At 44.6% G+C, this 16,593-nt stretch overlaps 1 protein-coding gene across 1 annotated transcript in view; it reads left to right on the plus strand.

The window, feature by feature from the left end:
* The first annotated feature begins 343 nt into the window (after positions 1-343).
* Positions 344-16,593, plus strand: part of RHPN2 (rhophilin Rho GTPase binding protein 2) — a 44,504-nt gene continuing 28,254 nt past the window's right edge. The window contains exons 1-3 of the mRNA XM_035117952.3: positions 344-742; positions 12,355-12,470; positions 14,912-15,040. Of these exons, the coding sequence (XP_034973843.1) occupies positions 674-742; positions 12,355-12,470; positions 14,912-15,040 (314 nt within the window). The 5' untranslated portion in view covers positions 344-673. The remainder of the gene's footprint in view (positions 743-12,354; positions 12,471-14,911; positions 15,041-16,593) is intronic.

Here is a 16,593-nt window from a genome sequence, read left to right on the forward strand (position 1 = left end):
AGGTGAGGGGGCACTGCCATTCACTCTAACTGTGCCCGCCTAAATATCCAGCACGTGCTTGACTCCCTCCTGCAAAATACTGACAGTCTGGAGGCAACCTGGTTCTTCAGAAGACTTCAGGAGGACACAAACAGTGTTGCTTGGGGAGTTGCGGAATCGAGTTGCTGGCTGGTGTTTCCCCCTAAGTTTTCCATGGCAGATCGGCTGCTTGAATCAGCGTCACTTTCGGTAAAAACTCTCCTTGGCGCATCAGCTGAGGAGCCTCCCTCTGCCTGCTGTTAGGGAGAGAAGAAAAGCTGCCGCTCCCTGCACACCCCGAGGTGTCTCTATTGACTCTCCGAAGGGTTGGCTCAGCTGTCCTGATAGCGCCGTTGCTAGGAGCGGACTCCGCCTGGCTCCACAAATACACAGGAGATCCGAGGAGGCGGTCTCTCCCTCCCTCACCCCACCCCGATCTCCCGTGGGCTTCCCCAGGTAGAGGAGGAGGAGGAGCGACGGAAGGCGAGGGGATCGAGAGTGCAGCAGGGATCCGGGCTCTCTCAGACATTCATCGACTGGACGGTGCGCCGCGCCGCGCCGACGAGCCAGACTCCGCGAGCAAGGCAAGCGCAGCGACTCTAGTCTCTTATCGCAGGGCGAGGTGGGAATTACCCCGGACTTTGCTGCTCTGGCTATGACGGACGCGTTGTTGCCCTCGGGCTGCCGGGCGGCGGACCAGAGGGGAGACTGCTACTTTCGAAAGGTAAGTCGAGGCAAAAGCATCGCGGCGACCTGACCTGCGGACAGATGGGTGGGTGGCAGGCAGCGCACGCCCCCCCCTCCCGCCGCCGCTCCGTAGGCAAGGCGCAGCGCGATTGAATCTGCCTGCCACCCCGATCTATACTTTATGACCTGAAGAACCCTTGGCTCCGCCAGGAATTTGGAAAGCCAGGGGAGGCGGTTATGGTCCAGTATGGTCAAAACTTTGATTTGGCTTTTTGAAGGGTGTTTTTTTTCTCCTAGTAAAAGCTAAGCATAACAGGTGGGGTGGGGAGTCTTTGGGGGATTTGAATAGCTGTTTCATTGTGTGGTTGAATGTATTTGCTTATCTGCCTAGAGCAAGTTGATAATAACAGTAGTTATCTTATGGAAACATAAATGACGGTGAGAGGGCAATTAGCAGTTGCTGGAATTGTTGGAGACATTGCTGCCTTCTAGAAGGAGCGTGAATAATCTTTAGAGTTGCTACCATTTTGCCTAGCAGGGCTACCTTGTCCATAATACAGTAGTGTCTGGACATACATACAAAAATTCAACAGGGACAGATGTCCCCAGCAGGGAACTTTTATGGTGGGAACAGCTGTTAGCTCTTATCAGAGGAAATACAGAGAGACACAGTCCTACATATGTTTACTCAAAAATAAGTACCACTGTGTTCAGTGAGGCTTTCTCACAAGTAAACATATATAGGATTGTAGCCACAAGTACATAGGCATAGCCAAGGGGGGACAGGGAAGGGCCCTGCCCCCCAATAAATAAAATTCAATAAAAATACATAGCAAACTGACGTTCTCCCCGCCCCCAACCAAAAGCTCTGTCCCACCTAACAAAAATCCTGGCTATACCCTTACACAAGTAACTGCTAACATTTACCAATGAAAAAATTATTTGTTTGTATCCAACCAAATCCTGCCTTCTATTTTTGTTAGTGCTTGTCTTTATGTGGAAGTTATTCACATTGAACTCAAAAGTACCTACTCCCAGTTTTTATTGGTTGGGAAGTTTTTAATGTTTGATGTTTGATGTTTTTATATGTGCTGGAAGCTGCCCAGAGTGGCTGGGGAAACCCAGCCAGATGGGTGAGGTATAATTATTATTATTATTATTATTATTATTATTATTATTATTATTATTTTATCACAATAAAATTAACAAACTATATTACTCCCAGTTTTTAAGTGTACATAGGACTGCAACTTTTAGCTTCGTAATGTATTTTTTTCTAATGCCTAGAGAGCCTTTTTATAAAAGGGACCCAGGTGGCGCTGTGGGTTAAACCACAGAGTCTAGGGCTTGCTGATCAGAAGGTCAGCGGTTCGAATCCCTGCAACGGTGTGAGCTCCCGTTGCAGCTCCTGCCCACCTAGCAGTTCAAAAGCACATCAAAGTGCAAGTAGATCAATAGGGACCGCTCCGGCGGGAAGGTAAACGGCGTTTCCGTGCGCTGCTCTGGTTGCCAGAAGCAGCTTTGTCATGCTGGCCACATGACCCGGAAGCTGTCTGCGGACAAATGCCGGCTCCCTCGGTCTGTAGAGCGAGATGAGCACCGCAACCCCAGAGTCGGACACGACTGGACCTGATGGTCAGGGGCCCCTTTACCTTTACTAGAGAGCCCATAGTTTTATATTTCAAAACTGTGTGTGAGAGAGAGACAAATCTATTGCCCTCAATTTTTCAGAAGGTAGAAACTCATTATAGAGTAGGATTTATTCAATCCTATTATAAAACAAGGAAGCTGTTATTATGCCATCCAAATAGGTACAACTTGATAGATGGCTGCAGAGTTAGGTACTAATTTGGTACATTCCAGCACTAGGTACATCTAAGAAAGAAAACAAGTAGTAAGCAACCTCTTTAACAGATTGGATGGCATGGTGTATTCCTCCCATTTTGGAGACTGTTCTAATTATCAGAATCTGATACAGAAGTGACCTCTGCCCTTTGCTACTCTTGTACTTTTAGATGGGAATCACAGCCTCTTTAAAAATGTAAAATTGTCTCCACCACCACCTCTTGCAGAAAATAAACTTGGCAGGGATTTCCAGAAGCCAGGTCAGATTAATTTTTTACTAAAGCATGTCTGCAGTTTCCAGACCAAACCAAGTGGGTGGTTTAGCGAACTAAAGTAAAGATTTCTTTAGTGCAAGCAGTTTTTTTTTTTTTTTAAAGCATTGCAGCCTACATTTCTAGACTAGCCCTCATGCAGTGGGATCCACAAGCCGTTTCAGCAGGGACACTTGGGCTTAAAGCTGAGCCCAGGAGATGCAACTGTAGGTCAGGGGTAGAGCACTAACTTTGCATGCAGAGACACACAGGTTCGATCCCTGGCATCTCCACTTAAACTGGTCAGGTTTATTGTGTGTATGGGGGGGGGGGGAAGACCCTGTATGAAGAACTGCTGCCAGTCAGAGGAGATGTTACTGGGAAACGTGGACAAATTATTAGACTCTGTAAAAGGTGGCTTCTTGTGTCCCAGTCGGGGGATGTTTGAAACTCCATGATGCAGCCTCCACTTTGAGGTTAAGCAAGTCTGGGTCAGGTTTGGTCAATGCCAGGATGAGCTCCATGGAAGAAAGATGGGTTATAAATAAACGATGTGGATCACAACTATAGCTTCCGTAAAACGGCTTGCAAACTTGATCACAGTGCGAACACCCCTTCCCCTCAAACATTCTCCTAACTCTGATGGGTTGTGAAGCTGGTCTGAAACTTGAGTTAACTTTAGCTAAAAGCAGCTAATAAAGGGAACTGCTGGCCCCAGGCTTGTAAAGGGAAAGCTATTCAAAAGGAAACACGATAAGGCATTTTAGATTAGGGCATTTTTCAGCTGGCTAAGAGCCTGACAATACAGCAGCTAGCCCCAGGTGAGTACTTAAAAGGTTTGTAAACCTCTCCCTGCATATCAGATTACCCAGGTTAAATTTAGGGCACTTCTGAAACTCTGGCAGCTCATTTTGTGAGCTCCCAACAGGTTTCATCAGGTGCCTCATCAGAAAGTTATGTAAGTGCTGCCAAGTGTGCTTGACTGAACTCTCTGTCCATTTACAATTATTCTATGTAACATATCATCAGACCTAATAATATATAGATAGGGAACAATTTCCATTTTAAATAGTGGTACAAACATCAGAATTCCTGCATAGAAAGCACTTCGGTCTAGGAAGATGTAGGTAAAGGTAAAGGTACTGTAAATGACCCCTGGATGGTTAAGTCCACTCAAAGGCGACTATGGGATGCGACGCTCATCTTGCTTAAGGCCGAGGGAGCATCTTTCCAGGTCATGTGGCCAGTATGACTAAACCGCTTCTGGTGCAACGGGACACCATGATGGAAACCAGAGTGCACGGAAACACTGTTTACCATCCTACCACAGTGATACCTATTTATCTACTAGCCCTAGTGTGCTTTCAAACTGCTAGGTTGGCAGAAGCTGGGACATTCCCCTGTAGGAAAATGTATCCAACCTCAGCCCTGGGCAGATGTTATTTTCTAGTAATTGGGGGAGGCAGAGGCAGAGTTTCACCATCTTCGCATATTCAATCTCTGCTATTTCTTCATGAGAGTTGTGGAACCTGGGGACAACATTCTAGCCACCATGTGCTGTATTGGAGCATTTAACTACGAAGACCCAAGTTCAAATCCCTGCTCAGCCACAGAGATTTGATGTGGGTTTTCTGGAAAAATTCAAATTTTAACATTTTCAATTTTCATCTGATTTTTTTCATGCCCTACAGCAGGGGTGGGAACAGGATCACATCTGTGGGCCAGATCCTTATCTCTCACACCCAGACAACATTGAGGCTATCTGCCTGTCATTCACCTGACATGATCATCGTGGCTGACAACTGTCAAAGCTAAATGGCAGTTGTCATAACTGCCAGTCAGCTGAACCTCATTCAAAGCCTTGCTTTTGCCACTCAGCTGCATACATAATCGTTAGCAAGGATCATGTTGAAAAGTAATCTAGGCTGATTTGTTTGCATATCATTAGAATCATGTATATGCCAACTGAAGTGATGCAAATGGCAGAGGTGGTGTTCTTGCTGTGGATTGGGCAGAGTCTTTTCATATCCAGCAGAAGCAATCCTGATGTCTGGAAAAAAACATCCCAACCTGCCTCTTACAGTAAATCATGTGTAGTCATTTTCTTATCTTGCATTAACTTTCAAGCATTGGCAAATGTAGGCAAGAGGTGCCATTCATTGCAGCCCTGCGCTTGTTGGAGCAGATAGCTGAATGATTAATCACAGGCATGAACAGTAGCTCACCGTGATGTGCAAACACACTCATCAGCAATAAGCTGGAGCTGGTGACTTCCTTATTACTAAGTATGCAGCTATATATTTAGATGCAGGCAAGTGAGAAATTGACTCTGGAGAATGAAAGGGCTATGAACATTTGTGACCAGTCTTCATCCTCACGTGGACAGTGCATGTGCCAATGGGTGGGAATGAAACGTTGAGTGCATTCCCCACATTTAGAAGAAAAAGAAAACCTGCATAAAGGAAAACAAGCTTTGCTCAAATTCTGTTTGACTTTCTTATTTGCATTGCTCAGTTGAAACAGCTGGCAAGTGATCATACTAACACTTATAGAGCAGAGTATCAACCAGATACTGCTGGCAAAACAATCTCATGTAAGAAAGAGACGGAGAGAGAAAGGTGCATAGTTCTACAAGTTAAAAAGCAAAGATTTCTGGTGAATTGTGTGTGACATACTCGGGGTGGCCTATGACAAATCATTCACTATTTTATTTTATTATCTGTGAAGCAGTAGTCCTAGTGACCTTTCTCACAGTGGAATTCAAGAAGAGCCATGTTGCACTGACACCCCCCCCCAGGCTTGTATGCTCCAACATTTCTCTTTCCAACAGCAACTGGCCATATCTTTTTGGAAAGCCCATGAGCAGGACGCAACGGCACCCACTGCCCCTGCTTCGCCCCTTCCCAGCATCTGACAGACGCAGAGGGAAAGCCTACACCCATAGATTATCTTGGAAGCTGGACCCTGTGCAATCAAACAACCAGCTTTCACGAAATCTTATAGAGAGGTGTGCATGCATTGGCTTTCCTCCTCCTGGTATCCATGACCAATGCGTGGACATCAGAGGTGAGCCAAAGGAAGCCATGTGACTCAGAGGTGAGGTCAGCAGTGTGATCATTGTCCCTAGTAACTATGTCAGGACCCCTTCATATATACAATGTGTGGAGCAGTCTAAAATATTGAAGTGATCCAGGGTAGAAATGCTACAGGGAACAGGTGCTTTAGTGTAGGTTGAGCTGCTGCAGGTGGTGCGGAAGCCCAAACGGAAATGACCCAGCTTCATTTTAGGAATGCATTTGTTTGCCCGCTTTCACCGTTTGAAAAGGAGAGAGAACTTTCTGTCCTTGCCCTTGTCAATGATTATACAGAAAGAGGAAGATCTTAAATGGACCTCTATCTTTTTGAACACCCACCCATGCCTTTAAAGATGTAAATACAGGAAGTCTGGGCAAAAGGCTAATGTCAGCGTACTTGCCAATTTTTATTTACACAGTCTGGTGGAGTTTTCACACTTTTTATCTAAGGCAGGAACGGGTAACTTGTAGCCCTCCAGATGTTAATGGATTACAGCTCCCAGCATCCCATTGGCTAGGTCAGCTGCTGGGGCTGCTGGGAGTTGGGAGTCCAAGAGCATCTTGAGAGCCACAGGTTCCCCATCCCTAATCTAACAGGTCCCACCATTGGTTCCCCCTTTCTTTGCTTAAGGGCTCTCTGCTTGTCTAATTTCATGTCAATAGCGGCAGCCTGATAAAAGTGTGCATATGCAAACCATTTTACCGATTACAAACTTTTCCCAGCCTGGGAACCTGGAGGTATTCCTGCATTGCCTCTGGTGATTGATTGAAAGGCCCAGTCAAGCTACTTTCCTAAAAGCTTGTGTTGGCAAGTTTGCCTCAGGCCTCCATGCTTGTTTAGTCGTTTAGTCGTGTCCGACTCTTCGTGACCCCATGGACCATAGCCTCCATGCTATGATCCACCTTCTGGCTGTCACAAATATGTCTCAGATTTATGTAACTGTTATGTGCTGAGTACACACAGAAGGTGGTTATATATTAACTGCTGGTTTTTAAATAGCCATTCACCCCACTTCTACTTGTACACAGAGGTTCCCTATTATGTTGACACCATTCTGTGATAGGAATAAATTGTCTTGCTGGCTCAGACTGAGGTCCATCTAATTCAGCATTCTTGTTTCAAACAATGGCCAGACAGATGCTCTCTTGGGCCCAGGATTTATTTTTTTTGCCTGAGGTGAAAGACTGGTGGCCCACCAGCACCACCCCATGTACAGAAGCCCCACAGAATGAACAGTAGAGTTGGAGGGTGCCCTGCAGGGCGTTATCCCAGCTGTATGCTGAATGTAGGAGCTCTATAGCTGGACCAACCATAGAGAAGCTTTCCAATCTCTGATGACACCCAGGAAGGGAGAGTCCACTGCCTCGCTATGTAGCCATTCCTATGGTTGAATGAACAGTCTCCTGCCTCCCATAAAACTGTTGGATCCTTCTGTTTCTTAAAAGCCATCCAAGCTAGTGGCAATTGCCACATTTTGGGGTAGTGGAGTAGTATCACTCTGGTGATATGTTGCATGAAGAATCAATTCCTTTCATCGGTTTCCTTGAGTGACTGACATGGGAATGTAGAGGATACAAGCAAAGGGGTTAATGGAGCTCCTTGTCTGAGGAAACCTTTTTGTATTTGGGAGTATTTGCTGTGTCAGTGTTTGTTTGCTCTGGAGGTAGGACAGTAACACAGGGTGGAGCAGAATGCCTCACTTTAACCATTGAGGCACACCCAGATTCAACTCTGTTTCAACTTCTCTTTTGCCATTAACATGCATCTCAGCTTATCAGTTGTCAGTTTATCATGACATCATTTGAAATATCTCATCCACTGGCAACACTGAATACATTCAGTACTATACCTCTTCCGCTGAATAAGCGATCAGAGCTTTGTTAATGATGTCACAACTGCAGCTTCCAATTTCAAAATCCAACACTGTCAGTGTTTATTGGAGAGTCTGTGTGGAAGTGGATGGGTATATCTGGCTTCTGTTTTGTATAAGTGCAAGGTGTTACATCTTTTGCTTTTCCAGATTTGCTAGCAGCACCATCAATTATCACGTTATGCAGTTAAGAGTGGGTTATTGCCTAAGCAGGGTCAGCTTATTGCGCTATGAAGCAATCTGTACACTTGAGAAATAAATATGTGAATACTGGTGGTTTATGTCTTTCTCTGTCCCCAGGTGAAATCAGTTCCACAACAGCTAGACTCTTTCCTCCTGCCCCTGTTTGCAGAATAAGAATCTTAAGGACAGCTTTTAAGTATTTTGGGCTGCTAGAATTCCAGTATATATCCATTCTTACAATAAATATGGGATCTATATCAGGGTTGAGGAATCTGTGGCCCTCCAGGTATTGTGGGAAGGCCAGTGCCTCTCAGTGCCAGGCAGCCTGGCAAATGGTCATATATGGTTGTTGTTGTTGTTGTTGTTGTTCCACAACATCTAGAGCAGGGGTCAGCAAGGTTTACCTTGCCTGGGCCAGTTCACTCCAGCGGAGATCCCTCCATGGGCTGGATTGCCCCCCCCCAATTTCCGGTGTCTGTGCAGACACGATTTCTGACATCTGTGCATGCACATACGCGATTTCCACTGCCGCAGAGACCCCGTGCCGTGTCACACCACGCTGATTTAGCACAGTGTGCGGGGGCTTGCTGAGCGGGTGACTTGGTTGGGGGGCGGCTCATGGGCCAGTTAAACGACCTAGGTTGCCTACCCCTGATCTAGAGGGCTATAGACACAGGGAGATCCTTACTCCTCCCAGATGCATCTAAGCCAGGCATGTCAAACATGCGGCCCTCCAGATGTTTTGGCCTACAACTCCCATGATCCCTAGCTAGCAGGACCAGTGGTTGGGGAAGAGGGGAATTGTAGTCCAAAACATCTGGAGGGCCGCATGTTTGACATGCCTGAATTCTAAGCCAAGTGCCACCTAGTGATTAAACTCTGATTACCCTTTCCTCTGAGGCATTGTGGGAAAGGTCACCAGGAACGTTCCGGTGCCATCACCGTGATGGTGGCAAACTGCTCCCCCCCTTTTCATATAATGTTAAATAGTAGTTTGCTGCTATTACAGAAAACTGGCACAGGTGCTAAGCAAGACCTGGAGTGCCCACATCACTACTTTGCTTCGCAGCTAGTGGACAGGTGAGCTGGGTAGGCAGCAGCAGCATATGCTGAATGGAGGGATGGAGGAACACAAGCCGCTGTGCCTCCCAGCCTGCTGCCTGAGCTATGTAGCTTCACATTGTTCATGGTAGGGCTGGCCCTGCTCACACTGATCCTTCTTTGGCTAGAGATGTTGGGGGTTCACTTGGGAATCACTCTGCCAGTGAGCTGTGCTCCTTTACCTATGTTGAAATACATACAGCAGAGCTTGGATTCAATGTTGCTTTTCTCCCTACAGGGCAAGGCCTGAGCATGTAAACTTGAGATTTTTATTGGGTTGAGATTTCCCCCCTGGAAGGTGCGCCTCAAGCAGGCCCACAGATTTTGCATTTCCATTCTCCCTTGTACTTGGTTTCAGAGAGCAAAGCTCATCAGTAACAAGAGATTAATTCACGATGACATGTTGTTCGGTCAGTTTGGCAAACATGAAGCTTCCTAGAGATGATTATGCAAGTTCTTGGGCCAATTTGCATACATACTCCAACCGTCCCTATTGGTCAGGGACAGCCCCTGTTTTCTCTAACATGTCCCTGGGAAAACTCTGCTACTGTTTCCCCCCCTTTACGGGCACATCTCTTGATATCCGGTTAGTGTGAGTTGTGACATTTGACATGCTTCAGGTCTGTGGAAGTTAACATCTCTGTGTTGTATCCAATTGACTAAGTCTGAATCCACCTCTCTGAATTAAGGGCATGGATGTATCTGTGTGTCTAATGTGTGCATACACACACATGTGAACTTTAAGGTGAAGCTCAGTTTGAACTGGCAGGCAACTAAATGACCAATTATTTTACTGGTTTTGAGAATAGTGCAGGGCATGCTGTTATGCTTAGAGCAAATAAATACAGACTTGAGATTAGGCAATGGAAAAGCCATAGTTTCATGTAATGAGAATGAGCCACAATAAGCTCATGTACCGTATTTCTCTCCCACCTGCAGCCCAGCTGTGAAGAGGACTTTGAAAACTTCTGCTTCTGCTTTAGATTTAAATTAACCACAACTTGTTTTGTTGCCCATAGATGCATGCTATGTTTTTGCACGACATCCAAATGTAGCAAATGCATAATTTGGAATTAGGCAGTAATCACTTGTAATTATGATGGAGGTGTTAGTGGCTTGCTCCTCTTTTCATATTTTCAGTGTTGGTGGGTGTGCTTTTCAGACTTCATCAACATCACAGAATGAATTAGTTCCATTAATGAATGAAGAACATCAGGTGATGCTTTTAGTCTCAGCACCTATGATATATGTTTCTTCTGAGAGCCCCAGCATTTGCTGAAATTGGACTTCGTGTAGAGGTTTAGAACACTGCGTTTCCTGGAGAAAAATCTGTTGCAGGATGTGTTAGTGATTAAGCAATTATTTTGTCATTGGGTTAAACAAAGACATGATTTAGACTTAAGGCTTTGAATGCTGAACAAGTTATGAAGACAAGGTGCCTAAGCAACCCACCAGTCTTGTGAGAGTGTTATCCTAGGTACTAATCCAAGAAATTGCAACAAGCAACAATCCTGTGCAATGCTGGTAGCCAGGTTATCCTAGTTCAAAGAAATGTCCATTTTTTTCCTGAAACACTATAGCTAATAGTATATCATGGGTGTTATTAATTTCAGCTAACTCCAGCTCTGTGGAAAGGAAGCAGACTCACCAAGAGACAAGGTTGCCCATCCACTCTAGACAATATTATTTTTATGTAAATATTTATAAACTGCACTTTCATAAAAAAATACAAGCATACAAAATGATAATAAAACACCAGTGGCAACATAATAATAGCTGGTAAGAAGAAATCAACATTGCAAAGGCCTCCTTGAATAATAGCATTTTTAGGAGACATCTAAAGGAAGGCAGGAATGATTCTTGCTGAATCTCTACCTGTTTCGGGAGTTCCAACAGGACAGTCCTCAGCCAATCTTTCTTGCAATATTTGCAATGTAGTGTCACTCTGAGGCTTTATGGGAAATTAAATAGTTTGTCTGATGCTGCCAAGTTAGACCCACAGTTGGAAGCCCAACTGGAGAACTTTTGCTATGGATCCTCTCAAACTGGTCCAAACAAGGCCCCTAAAACTTGAAACAAGTACAGTATCAGTTACCAGCCTTTTCTTGGTTTCGAGTCCTTGCTCCCATGACTGGGTTTGCTCTTAAACAAACCCTTTTAACTTTGTTCTGCGGTCATAATAATATTTGAACTTCTTATCCACCTGTAAGAGGATTTTGACCACAAAAATGAAAACACTTCTGCTTATCAATATAGAAGAAGTGGAATGCCTTCTGGTTTTCTTTGTGAGATTGCACCAGGAATGCAAGCAAGACTTTTCTTTTTAATCTAATCAATATTTTGTAATTGAACGTTGAAGGAAAACACACCCCATAAGTCCTTATGAAGCCCTCATATAATCAGCCATGTTTTCAACCATCTGGAAAGCCAGTACTGGAAAGAGATTTCAAATTTCTATTTGCTAGCCTTTTGTTTTATTTAAATGGATTGGTGCTCATTGTTCTGAAAACTTTTGGGATGAAGGGTGGGATATAAATCTTAATAATATTAATACTAATGACCTCCTATTGCTTGAACCTGCCCACCAACTGCCTTCCTCTTCCAATGTATTCTATTGCCAAGACGGGTGCGATTGGCAGGGACTGGGGGCAGAGCCTTCTTTAGTATCAATATCAGCAGACTTGTAGGAACCCCAAGGTTTGCAGAGGTATGAAATAAATATGTGGGGAAAAACAACTTCTAAGGGGGGAAATAGAAACCCCAAACAGCTCAGTGAGGGCTGACTGTTGGAGGGTTTGGAAAAAGAAAACCAGGAGGGCGAGATGATGGAAACGGAGTGTCCTGATCACAAGCACCACATGCTGCAGCATTTTGTTGCAGGTTCCACTGGTTACTGTGTGAGGCAGGCACCCCCAAACTGCGACCCTCCAGATGTTTTGGCCTACAACTCCCATGATCCCTAGCTAACAGGACCAGTGGTTGGGGAAGATGGGAATTGTAGTCCAAAACATCTGGAGGGCCAAAGTTTGGGGATGCCTGGTGTGAGGCATGCTTGGAGTCACATAAGTATTTGTAGAATATTTATAAAGGACAGAAGCTATTGGCAAAGGCTGTAGAGAGATCTTGGCTTGGGTCAAAGATGCAACTCCTCGTTGCTTCCACATTAGTAAGAGGATTGGGAAACACTGTGTTGGATGACATATATGTTTTTTTTATTTTTTAAAAATGTGGAGATCAGTGTTATCTGCTTAGGGAGGTGTCCATTCATTCTTTAGTTCTTTGCTCATCCACTTTTGATAAACGATGTGTGCTTCTGTAATCCAGGGGTGCAACCCTCTTGCGGAGACTGGACGGAGCAAACTGCAGAACCAAAGAGCAGTTCTCAACCAGCAGATACTGAAGGCGGTGAGGATGAGAGCTGGCGCTGAAAACCTCCTCCGGTATGTTCCCACGACTTCCCTCCTCCCTCTGCCCACAGCCCCAGAATGCAGCCTTTGTTCTGTCCAACAGGAGCAGCCTCTGAATCCCAGCCAGCAGCCCAGCGACTCCCAACATCTCACTGAAGAAATTGCAGCTAGGAATAATCCTGCATGTAGACTCATTGTAGTATTTTTAGCCTTTCATCTATCGGAAATTTGTCTGCTCTAAAAGCTCTCCCTTGCTTTTCTTTACACATGTTTTGTTTTGCAGTACTGTATTTAAAAGAAATCATATTTATTTGTGTACTGCCTTTCCATTTAAAACAACTCACTCAGGGTTTACTCCAAACTGCGTAACAGAAATAATGAAAAAGCAATCTTAAACAGATAAAACATCAGCATTTCTAACAAACACAGTAATGGATAATTTCATAACTATCTTTTGATGCCATAATAGTTAATTGAATAAACATATTTTTCAGCAGTAGGGAGCAGCTAGGATAGCTCAATACACAACATGATTCCAATATTTCAAACAATTCATTTCATAAATCTAATGGCTTGGGTTCTAAGATAACTTAAGAAAATTTGCAGAAGGAAAGTTTCTCGTCCGTTCCTTCTTCATGCAACCTGACTGGAGGTTTGGGGGCCCTCATTTGCTGAGCAAATTGGGATCAGGCATAGGGACCCTCCCAAACAAAGTGGCACAGAAGTGGGGTGGGGAGACATTCCTTCCCCAAACTTTCTTAAGTTAACTTGGGATCCAAGCAGACATCTGAAAGCTGTGCATGTTGCTGTTTTCTGTTGGTGTTTGTTGGCCTTGTTTGTTGCTTGTTACTCAGCAATTTCCAAAGAACTTGCAGCACATTTTAATAACATAAGCATGCATAAAATACATTATAATGTTGACACATTCATACAAAAACCTATGTAATTAATTTAAAATAGGCAAAACAGTCCTTGCCCCAGACAACCTCAGAAAGCTTTGACAACACACAAGCAGCAAAAGCAACATTATTATAGTCCATCAAAAGCCTGGACAAAAGGTTAAAATGAACCCCCCCTTTTATTAAAAGGGATCTAGTTCAGAGTTTTGAAGCTGAAACCAAAGCAAAAATCTGAGCTAGTCCTGCTTGGAGAAGGTGAGGAGTTTGCAGATTTTAGCTGGGCATGTTAAGCCTAGATTTGGCTGTGTACATGCTATGCCTTTCAAGCACATTCAAAGCACATTTCCGCCCTCAAATAATTCTGGTCATTGTAGCTTACCCCTCACAGAGTTAAATTTGTAGCAACTCTTAACAAACTACAATGCCTGGAATTATTTGAGGGCGGAAATGTGCTTTAAAGTATGGTGTGTGTGCGCAACCTTTGTTGCTAGCAACTCCCCTGTTCCATGCTGTGTCCCTGCACAAAGCCCAGCCTGGCACCATTTTGAAAGAAGTAAACCTTTACTAAGGCCCTACCTTTAGAGAATGAAGCAGCTGCCCCAGGTGGAAGGGCAGGGACAGCAGAGAGCTGCTCTTCCTGGGGGCCCCTGACCATTTCATTTTGATGGAGGGCTAAGCTGTTTGTGCTGTGTGGCTTGCCCTGTACTCTCTAAACTCTAGCCTGCTGCCGTCACATTCAGCGAAGGGTACAGTCCTCTCACCAGAGTTCAACAGCTGGTCTGGTAGAGTTGTGTGGGCAGCTACTATCTTGACCTTTTTACCTCAGGTAGCAAAATGTCTTGGGCAAACCCTAGCGACAGCTTTAAAAAAAGAAGTGAGGGATAAATTATAAGTTCTCTCTGCCACTCACCAACACTTGGCGACCTGTCAACTGCATTTGTGGGCCTTGGCTACAGTGCTATGGGTCAATGGAAACCATTGCCATTAAAAACTGCAGTGGAATTGTTAGGCAGGCCTATTGCTTTGTTTGTCTTCTTCGGCTTAACAATCACAACAATAGTATCTGTGCCATGAATGTTGTCTTGAAAGCCACTCCACATTCTTTTCGTTTGGCAGTGGGCCATATCAATTCTGAAACCAGAGTTTTTTCATGTCTATTATTAAGGGGGAAATCTCAGAAATGTAGAGAATGCCGGTAAGGCCCATTATACAATAAAGAGGCTGTCCTCAAAGCGTTCTCAAAGGTGCAGCGCATAGTTAAACTATGTAACTAGCTCCCACAGGAGGCAATGATGGCCACCAGCCTAGATGGCTTTAAAAGAGGGTTGGACACATTCATTGAGGGAGGTTAAGGCTATCAACAATGGCTAAGCACTTCCTCCACAATAGGATGCAGCAATGCTTTTGAATACCAGCTGCAGGAAGCCACAGGAGGGGAAAGTGCTCTTGTGTCCGGGTCCTGCTTCCCTTTGGGGCATCTGGTTGGCCTCTGTGAGAACAGGATGCTGGACTGTATGGGCCACTGGCCTGATCCAGCTGGCTCTTCTGATGTGTATGCCTTTTTCTTCCTGGCAGGGCGACAACCAGCAACAAGGTGCGCGAGCAGGTGCTGCTGGAACTCAGCTTCGTCAACTCAGACCTGCAGATCCTTAAGGAGGAGCTGGAAGGACTCAACATCTCTGTTGAGGTTTACCGGAACACAGAGTGAGTGGGGGAGGAGCTATTGTAGTATTGTTCCCCAGACAAGTATGTTACCTGTGAGTAAAAAAAAAACAAAAAACACAAAACAAATATTTGTCTGACAGAGGGGAAAAAATGCAGAGAACAAAGCTGCACAGGAGAGAGGCGAAAATATTCAGTTTGGTCTGGCTGTTGACTGAGGAGATTACAGCGGGTATTTACCTTCCTCCTTGGGAAAGGTATTAAAAGCAATTAATTCTGATCCCTAATCCTCAGAAATGCCTTCGAAGAGGTGACTTGAATGGGGAGTGGCAGAGAAGGCCAGAACTAACTTCTCCTCTTGGTATTAAGCTGCACAAAGCCAGCAGGCAAAGTGGGGCGCTGATTTGCAGTGAAACATTTAATGCCAGGCTTTGCTGTTCCGTTCTTTCCCTTTTCATAGTTATTTGTCCCTCTCATTTAATAATTTCTTTCTCTCTTAAATAAATAAATAAATAAATAAATATTCCTCTCAGGGGTATACATTTTAATTCTCTGAAACCTCAAGCCCATTGTCGGCACTGTCACAAACTTATATCCCAGCCTGCTTTTAAAAGACAATATACTGTAGCTCTGTTGTGCACCGCCCCCATGCTGTTGTTGTTGTTGTTGTTGTTGCTTTGCTTGATCTTAACAGCCCACACTTTAGCATAGATTTAAGGGACATTTTGGAAAAGGCTGTGTGTGCTGCCAGTCAAAATTGAGAAGTTTATTATTTCTCCCACCATGAGGTTGGCATTTCAATGAGAGATTGAATTCCACCCTGCATTCATCTTAGAGCTGGCAGGAACACAGGTGCCCATGGAAATTTGTGCACAAACATGGCAAACTTAATAAAGATGGATCAGAGGGGAATGCCTCGAATCAACAAGCAAAGGGTTCGTTTTAATGTCGTGGTTAATGCCAGGGATTTGGTTTTGATTTCTCTGAGAGTGGTATGCCTGTGAATAACAATGAATGGTTTTGTAACCCGTTCTGCATCAGGTTGTTTATTTGTACATCAGTGATGAGGGGAAGGAAGGCTGGGAGGAAGGGAGCCTTAAACTACTTTGGCAGACTTTGCATTTTTTATGTGAAAATGCTGAGGGGTTGTATTTAAAAGAAGGCCTGCACTCTTTCATGGAGCCCTTCCCTATGCTAGAGTTGAACAACACATTTGTATTGCATTGCATTGCATTGCATTTGCAGCATTTATACTCCATACTTTAACAAAAAAGACTGTTTGAGTGGCTTAAGAAAACAGTGTTAAGATGGTTCCTGTCCTCAGGTTCACAATCTAGAAAGCCATGGAGCCATGGCACACATAAGAGCATGAGAGCCTGCTGGATCAGGCCAATAGCCCATTTCGTTCAGCATCCTGTTCCCATGGTGGCCAAACAGTTGCCTATGGAAAACCAGCAAGCAGGACCTGAGCACAAGAGCCCTCTTCCCTCCTGTGGTTTCCAGCAACCAGCATTCGGAAGCCTTGCTGCCTCCAACTGTGGAAGCAGAGCAATAGCTATCATGGACAGTAGCCATAAAGAGCCCTCTTTAATGGA

This window comes from Zootoca vivipara, chromosome 6, assembly GCF_965207765.1.
Source record: "Zootoca vivipara chromosome 6, rZooViv2.hap1.1, whole genome shotgun sequence".
NCBI classification, from domain to species: domain Eukaryota; kingdom Metazoa; phylum Chordata; class Lepidosauria; order Squamata; family Lacertidae; genus Zootoca; species Zootoca vivipara.